General features: G+C 46.1%; 1 protein-coding gene across 1 annotated transcript; it reads right to left on the reverse strand.

Annotated features, from left to right (window-relative positions):
* Window positions 1-2,051: 2,051 nt before the first annotated feature.
* LOC139568394 (homeobox protein unc-4 homolog) lies at window positions 2,052-7,717 on the reverse strand. The gene is made up of 3 exons (XM_071390180.1): window positions 7,269-7,717; window positions 6,313-6,488; window positions 2,052-3,637 (listed from the first exon to the last, which is right to left on the reverse strand). Exons 1-3 carry the CDS (start codon window positions 7,528-7,530, stop codon window positions 2,420-2,422), a joined length of 1,656 nt encoding a protein of 551 aa, XP_071246281.1. The 5' UTR covers window positions 7,531-7,717; the 3' UTR covers window positions 2,052-2,419.
* Between the last annotated feature and the right edge of the window lie 345 nt (window positions 7,718-8,062).

The raw sequence follows: 8,062 nt of genomic DNA on the forward strand, positions 1-8,062 counted from the left end.
CTCTCCTCCCTCTCTCCCCCTCTACCCTTCTCTCTCCCCTCCACAATATCTTCTATATCTCTCTCTCTCCACTCTCCCCCCTCTCTCCCCCTCTCCCTTCTCTCTCTCCCCCTCTCTCTCCCCTATCCCTTTCTCCTCTACAATATCTTCTATACCTCTCTCTCTCCCCACTCTCCCCCATCTCCCCCTCTCCCCCCTCTCTCTCCCCTCTCCCTTTCTCCTCTACAATATATTAAATGTCTCTCTCCCCCTCTCTCCTCCTCTCCCCCATCTCCCCTTCGCTCTCCCCTCTACAATATCTTCTATACCAATATCTCTCTCTCCCTTTCCCCCTCCCTCTCCTCCCCCTTTCTCCTCTACAATATATTCTATACCTCCACCTCCCCTCCCTCCTCTACAATATCTTCTATACCTTTCTCTCTCTCCTCCCTCTCTCCTTCCTTCTCTCCTCCCTCTCTCCTACTCCCTGACTTCACGTCAGGTTCCAACTTCTGCACATATTTATTTTCTCTCTGTCTTTCTCTCTCCTTCTCTCGAGGGACCCGTGAGGCCCCATTAGAACAAATGGTGAGGGAAGGAAGCCCGCGTGGCGTTTGTAAAGAGGCGCACGCCGCCGTGCCGCTGCCTGTCCTATTATGTGCGCGACACATGATCAATAGCGGGATAGCGCCACGACATCAATATAAGTGACAGAACAATGAGGGATATCATCGGACATCTATCTTAATATAGCCGCCTACAAGGGGCTGGAAGCCCAGCCGGGGAGGCAGAGATGGAGGGACAAGGGAGGGAGGGATGGGGGAGGGAGGGAGGGGAGAAGGGGAGGGGATGGATCACATGAAAATTCCGCCCCACGAATCCCCATCTCCCTCCTCATCTCCTTCTGTGTAATATGCGCAGACACACACATACACACACAACCCCTCTCTATCTCTCTCCCTCCTGTCTCTCTCTCTCTCTCTATCTCTCTCTCTCTCTCGTTCTCTCTCTCTCTCTCGTTCTCTCTCTCGTTCTCTCTCTCTCTTTCTCTGCAGCTGCCTGGGCTATTATTTTCCAATTTCAATTTGACACCCCTGCCTTTCATGCTAATTCTATTATTGTAGGGAGTTTATGTGATTTCATATCACTAGACATCGCTCATGTATAATAACCCTTTGGGCGAGAAAGAAAGAACCCCGGAAACCTGCGGTAGCCGGTGGGAAAATAATTACTTTCATATCAAAACTCAGCAGGAGGGGCGAGTAGGCGCAGGTACGCGCAGGGTCCTATAGCCCCCGGCCCATAACCTCATTTCAACGGGGGCCTTTCAAATGAATACATTTGTTAAAGCAATAAACACAAACAGCCAGTCGGACTTTACTAGAGAGAGAAGGGAGATGTATACGCTATATAAAAGCCACAACAACAATAAACAAGCTCTAGCCTACCGGTCAGGCCAACACCAGGTCTAGTCTGATATAATCCACCACAACAATAACCAAGCTCTAGCCTACCGGTCAGGCCAACACCAGGTCTACTCTGATATAATCCACCAAAATAATAACCAAGCTGTAGCCTACCGGTCAGGCCAACACCAGGTCTAGTCTGATATAATCCACCAAAATAATAACCAAGCTCTAGCCTACCGGTCAGGCCAACGCCAGGTCTACTCTGATATAATCCACCAAAATAATAACCAAGCTGTAGCCTACCGGTCAGGCCAACGCCAGGTCTACTCTGATATAATCCACCAAAATAATAACCAAGCTCTAGCCTACCGGTCAGGCCAACGCCAGGTCTACTCTGATATAATCCACCAAAATAATAACCAAGCTCTAGTCTACCGGTCAGGCCAACACCAGGTCTAGTCTGATATAATCCACCAAAATAATAACCAAGCTCTAGCCTACCGGTCAGGCCAACACCAGGTCTACTCTGATATAATCCACCAAAATAATAACCAAGCTCTAGCCTACCGCCAACGGTCAGGCCAACGCCAGGTCTACTCTGATATAATCCACCAAAATAATAAAGGCTAAAACATCGTTCAATGGTCCTCCAAACAACACTGATTTCATTTAAACAATAACTTTATTTATCAAAAATGTTTACATATATAAATATTTATTTTGTATACTTTCTCAAAAGAAAATAATGTACAATGTGTTTGAGGATTTTTGTTGCTTTTCTGTGTTGAGATGTTTTGTATTTTTTCTCCTTTTGAAATAAACATGAATATAACTTCAGTCTGGAAAGTAGCAGACAGCGCCGTGTGAATCAGAGAATCTGTTCCAGAAATAGAACAATAGAGTAGATCTGTCTGATGTGGTTTTAAAGGTGTCGTGTAGCTTTGGGAATGTTTAGATCTAGTCTGTGGCTGAGCAGGGTTGGTTGGCCTATTTCTTTAAGTCTCTGTTTATATAATGCTCCAGCACCAGGGTTAGTCCATGTAGACTTCGTCTCCATCTGTCCCGGGCTCCTCGTGCTCCGCCCGACGCTCTGGCTTGACGCCAGAACACAGCGAGGGATCCGGTGACGAGTCCTCTCTCGTGCCCTCTCCAGTGGGCTCGCTCTGGCAGTCGTTAACGTCCGTTACTCGTGACAAACCCGGTTGGTCATCACCCTCGCGGCTAGCGTCACTACCCGTGCTGGACTGATTTGAACTGGTTCTCGTTAAAGTCGTTGGAACTGAAACAGAGCTCTGGGGTGGTGGCGGGGAAACGGAATCTGGACCGGTATTGTTGTAACTTCCCTGCTGTGCTTCGCTCCCGTCCACACAGTTACTAACATGATGGTGGTGGTGGTTAAGGGGTTTGTTTAGGCCCAAATGAGCCAGATGATGAGAGTTGGTATAACCTGTAGACTCACTAGTCACACATCTCTGTCCCGGGTTAGGCCCGCTGCTGCTGTTGTTGTTGTCCTGGCACAGCCCGGTTTTCAGGCCCGTCTGCGGGACAATGAAGCCCAGTGGCTGATGGGTAATGGGGTACAACAGGAAGTGACCTTTCCCTATCAGCGGCCTCTGATTGGACAGCGAGCTGAAGTCCAGCTGTGTTTTCCGGCGAGGTGTGGCGTCAGAGAGAAGGCTCTCCACGCTGAACGGGTTCAGTTTCTGGAGGCCGGAGGACCTGGAGCCGCCAAGTCCAGGACCATACGTGCTGCCCGGGGACACCTGCTCCTGGACCCCAGGTCCCGGTCCTATCTCCCCTGCGGTTCTTTGGTTGTTGTGGTGGTGGTGGTCGTGGTGCTGGTTCTGGAGGAGACCAAACCGGGGACGTGTTTGGGTTTGTTCACAGCTGGCTGGTTCCGTTTGGTGGTGGTGGTGTCGTCCTCCCGGTTCCGAATGAAGACTCCCGTTACAGTTGGATGAAGGCTGCTGCTCGTTGTCGGTGATCTGTGACACACCGCTGTCGCTGTCTGACCCGCCGGGGGTGTGGAAGAGGTCACCGGAGAGTAACTTGTTTTGAGACTTCAGCAGTTTACGCTCCTGTTTCCGTTTCTTTTTCTCTGCGCGCTCCAGCTCCCGGCGCGCGATCTCCTCCGCGTCCATGGGTTCTCCGCTGCACGTGGTCGGGTGGGAGTTGTGCGCTGGCCGCCCCGGGCCTTTCTTAGTGTTCTCTTTTTTCCTCCATTTAGCGCGCCGGTTTTGGAACCAAACCTATACACACACACACACACACACACACACATACATACACATGCACACGCACACGCACACGCACACGCACACGCACACACAGGGAGCCAAGAATGGGGAAATTGGTTTTGTTAATTTGCTATGCATCTTGTTAGGGTGAATCTCTCTCTCTCTGTCTCTCTCTCCTTTTCTCTCCAAAGTCATGTAAAACAAGGCCACAGATTGAATAGTGAAATGAATTATGGCTCAACTTGTTCCACATACAAGCTACAATAAAATATTTGTTATAATAAAATGTATTAATTGTATTGTATTCGATAAAATTATGAATAAACTGATATAAAATGTATATCAACCAATAATATTATTTATATAATCGTGGCAACAAAAAAAACAGCTTTAAATCAAAATATACCAAGAATACATCATTCTGAAATATTGATTGTTATTATTATTGTTTGCTAAATGACAGACCAGAGGTGCAGTTTGTAGTATTTATAAATCCAACCGGATCATAACTAATTAACAGACTAGTCCATGTTGAAAAACACTGAGACCCCAAGGAAAACAAATATAAGTTAAGGGCCACCCCCCCCCCACCCCCCCACCCCCACCCCCCCCCCCTCTCTCTCGTCTTCTCTCCCTCCATCTCTCACCTAATTACGATTAAAACGCAGCTGAAGCCCTAACACAAACATACAATGCAGGCCAAGATATCCAATAACAGACGCGAGTCTATATTACCCACCGAAACACACATCACAACTTCTCCTCCTATCCACAGATGCGCCTTTCTAATTGTCAATCGAGAGTCAGTGTGATCGCTAATTCTCCCAATTACGTTTAATTCTACCGTAGATAATTCGGCCTATCCCTCTCAATTCATCCTGCCTCCCCCCTCCCTCTACCACCGCTCCGAGAGCAGCTTTCCACCGCAGTGTGCCAGGGGGACTCGCCGCCTGTGAGCCCACACCGTCCGGCCTCACAGCACACACAGCCCCGCATGTTCGGCGCTGATAACGCAGGGAGTTAGCGTTGAGATTGAGAAGTGGGCTGCGTGTTTGTCACATAATGTGGCGCGTCGACGGAAACAGCATGACAAAAGCCCGTGTTTCTTATGAATGTGTAATGTTGGGGTATATCTCCGCGTGCAAGAACCTGCTGCCGATAAAGAAGCTCTAAGCAGCTTGAAGGAATAATAATCTGTGGTTTAAAGGAGGCGAAATCCCCAGACAAGATACACACACACACACACACCAGAGAGCCATGCTCGTTTAGTTTTACAAGGAAACACAAACCCCAAAAACACCAAGCCAACAGCATTCCTGTCTGTCTACATTTCCACGAAGTTATACCTCAATTAGTAAACACATCAACTACGCGCACCGCCATTAAGCAAACCAACACATCTGAGCCTGGTGGGCAAATCAACATGATGTCGTTGAAAATACTGTTTTTTTACTTTTGCTTTGATATTGTGGAGGAAGTGTCGTTTTTAAATCGGCCTAAAAAAGTGTTGTTAAATAGAGAGAGTGCGTTTTGTGCAGCCTATAGATTTAGCCTATAGGAGTAGTAGGCTATGTTATCGCTGGTCTACAGCATTATTCGGTCCCGGACAGCCATCTTAATAAAGCCAGCTCATTATGTTATTAAAGGGATCGGATTCTCCTTATATCTGACGAGCAAAAATGTTGACTAAAACTCCACACAGCCGGAGAGGTTTAAAGGTGGTGTTTTTACAGCACTTCCGTAAACAGAGTCCTCTTGGTTATCCAGTAATGAAACAGCATGCTGGACAAATTACGGGTTACTATTTTATTGTCGGGAATATTTGTACTTGGTTAAAACTGTTTTATAGATGATTTATTAATGAACATTTAGTAAACAAAATAATTATTGGAATACTATATTAGGTTAAAAATCTAACTTGATAACAATAAGACAAAACAATATTAATATTAATAATAATGCTTTTAATATTTATAATAATGTAGGCCTATTTAATCTTCTAATTATCTTTAACAGCATAACAGAAAATACAAATTGTCTTGATTTCAATATCAAAATAGAAATTGACATGAATTCGAAGCCCACAAATGTAGCCTCTACAAATTCAAATAAACAAAGGAATAATATTTAATTTTTTTGACCAATTCACAATTTATCTTAACAATTAATATTTTTAAAATGTAAAAACGACCGTGATATATGAGATGTAATTATTATTATTATTATTATTATTATATATATATGTATATATGTGTGTGTTATGGTTGAGAGATCAAACCCTCTGCAGTGTTCTGGTTCATTCAGTAAACGGAACTGTGTCTTTATGACCTCATAGATCAATGCTGTATGTTAATGCATAATTCAACAGGTCCTTTATTGATGGGCCTATAATTGACAAATAGCTGTCTCACTAATATCTCACTATGGGGATTATTGATTAAACTGAACACACACACACAGCTATAGAGGCCTGGTTATTACACACTTCAAACCAAACTGAGAAATTACTCCAATAATTCAATGAATATTTTTGTTCTCGCGCATAAAATACACATTCGAGGAATATTCGCCAATAATGTAGTATTACTTTTCAACAACAAAACATGGCGCTGATAATAAAGTGCAAGCAGAAATGTATTTTAATTAAATGTGTTTATATTTTTTTGGGGGGGGGTTTGTTTGTTTACCTGGACCCGGGACTCTACTAGGTCCAGCCGCAGCGCGAGCGCCTCCCGCATGAAGATATCCGGGTAGTGGCTCTCGTTAAAAGCTTTCTCCAGCTCCTCCAACTGCCAACCGGTGAAATTGGTCCGCGTGCGTCTCCGTTTGCAACCGGGGCTATCCTTATCTGGGTCCCCCGAATCTACACAGCAACGGTCAGAGAGAGGGAGAGAGAGAGGTGGTAGGTGGTAGTGTCAACTGACGACATGTGGGCTCGGTAAACAAGTCAACGTCAACAACAACCATCTCTCAGCTACATCAGGACATCTCGAACTAAACGGTTCGGTAAATTGCTTGTTACACAAAGCATCGATTAGAGTTCAGAGGAAATGCTGAATGTGTGTTTTGTTCTGTTATCTCCTGCTTGGGTTGCTGAAATATGACAGGGAACTACAGTGAGTTGGGATATAGGACGCTTCCATTTCCATTTGAGGGAGGCTAGTTGGCGTGGTGAGTTATTTGTTCCGAAAATCAGAAACGCATTTATTTTATATAACTTCATTATTTCTGAAAAACGCCATTTAAAAAAAAAGGATAATTCATCAATGTAAACAGCGCAGCAGAATGGACTGTGTTTTGTTGGGAAATTAGCACTTGCCTCGCGTTGTTTTTTTCTCATTCAATACTTGGTTGTAATTATGACATAATTAATCAAAAATCGATAATAATATTTGAGTTGAACATTACATTTCAGAGTTTATAAAATAGCCTTGCTGTTTTGAAAAATCGAAATAAAACGAGTTGATTTTAAAAGCCCAACTAAAGAACGGTTCTATGCAAAGCTTCACCATTAACAAGATGCCATATTTCCATGGAAACTAAAATCACTCTACGGCCAATAATATCAAACCAATATTTCCAGACGTGTATCACTCCTTTCTGTCTCTTTCCACCCCTTCCTCCGTCCATCCCTCCAACCTACCTGAGAGTTTGTACTGATTATCTCCGTTAATCCCGCAGCCAGAGGAGAGTAGAGGACCGGAGCCGTGTACCACCGAGGCCGAGCACGAACCGTTCAGTAATCCGTCTATGGAGAAGGGTACGGTGGCCGCGGACTGTAGCTGGTGACCGGCGAGCTCGTAGATGTGGTGGTGTCCCAGGTGGTAGGGGAAGCCAACACCGACCATTCCGCCCAGAGAGCCTCCGAACTGGGCGTGGGGGTGCTCGAGTATCCGGCTGTCCATGCTACTGGCCCGGACGGTGGAGGGGCCGGAGTGAGGCGTCTGACCGAGGGAGTGTGGGTGAACATGCAGAGCGGGGGGAAGGAGAGGGGGATGAAGCGAGAGAGAGAGAGAGGAGGAGGGAGGACAGAGAGAGACAGACAGACACCGACGTAGCGCAGCTGTACTATAAAACAGGAACAGACATAGACAGTGAGTTTTTACTCCTTTACTACCAGACATCACCCCCTCCTCCTTCCTGTCATCTTCCCTCTCCTGCCCCCCCCCCCCCCCCCCTAATTAGGCCTTCCGCGGCTCGGGGAGTTTTGGACCAATAAGAAACGCTAATGGGTCGGGTAACGTCACAGGCGTGGTTATGGCTCGTGTGTGAGAGGGAGAGATGGAGGAAAAAAACGTTTTTCCATAGCGATTACTAATTACACCTGACATCGGCCTCCACAAACAATATCAGCCCTGTCACAACATGGACATGGGGAGGCTGGGCGAGGAGGCTATAGCCAGAGGCTGGGGGGGGGGGGGGGGGATAGCCAGCTGA

Source organism: Salvelinus alpinus, chromosome 2 (assembly GCF_045679555.1).
Source record: "Salvelinus alpinus chromosome 2, SLU_Salpinus.1, whole genome shotgun sequence".
In the NCBI taxonomy this organism is placed as follows: domain Eukaryota; kingdom Metazoa; phylum Chordata; class Actinopteri; order Salmoniformes; family Salmonidae; genus Salvelinus; species Salvelinus alpinus.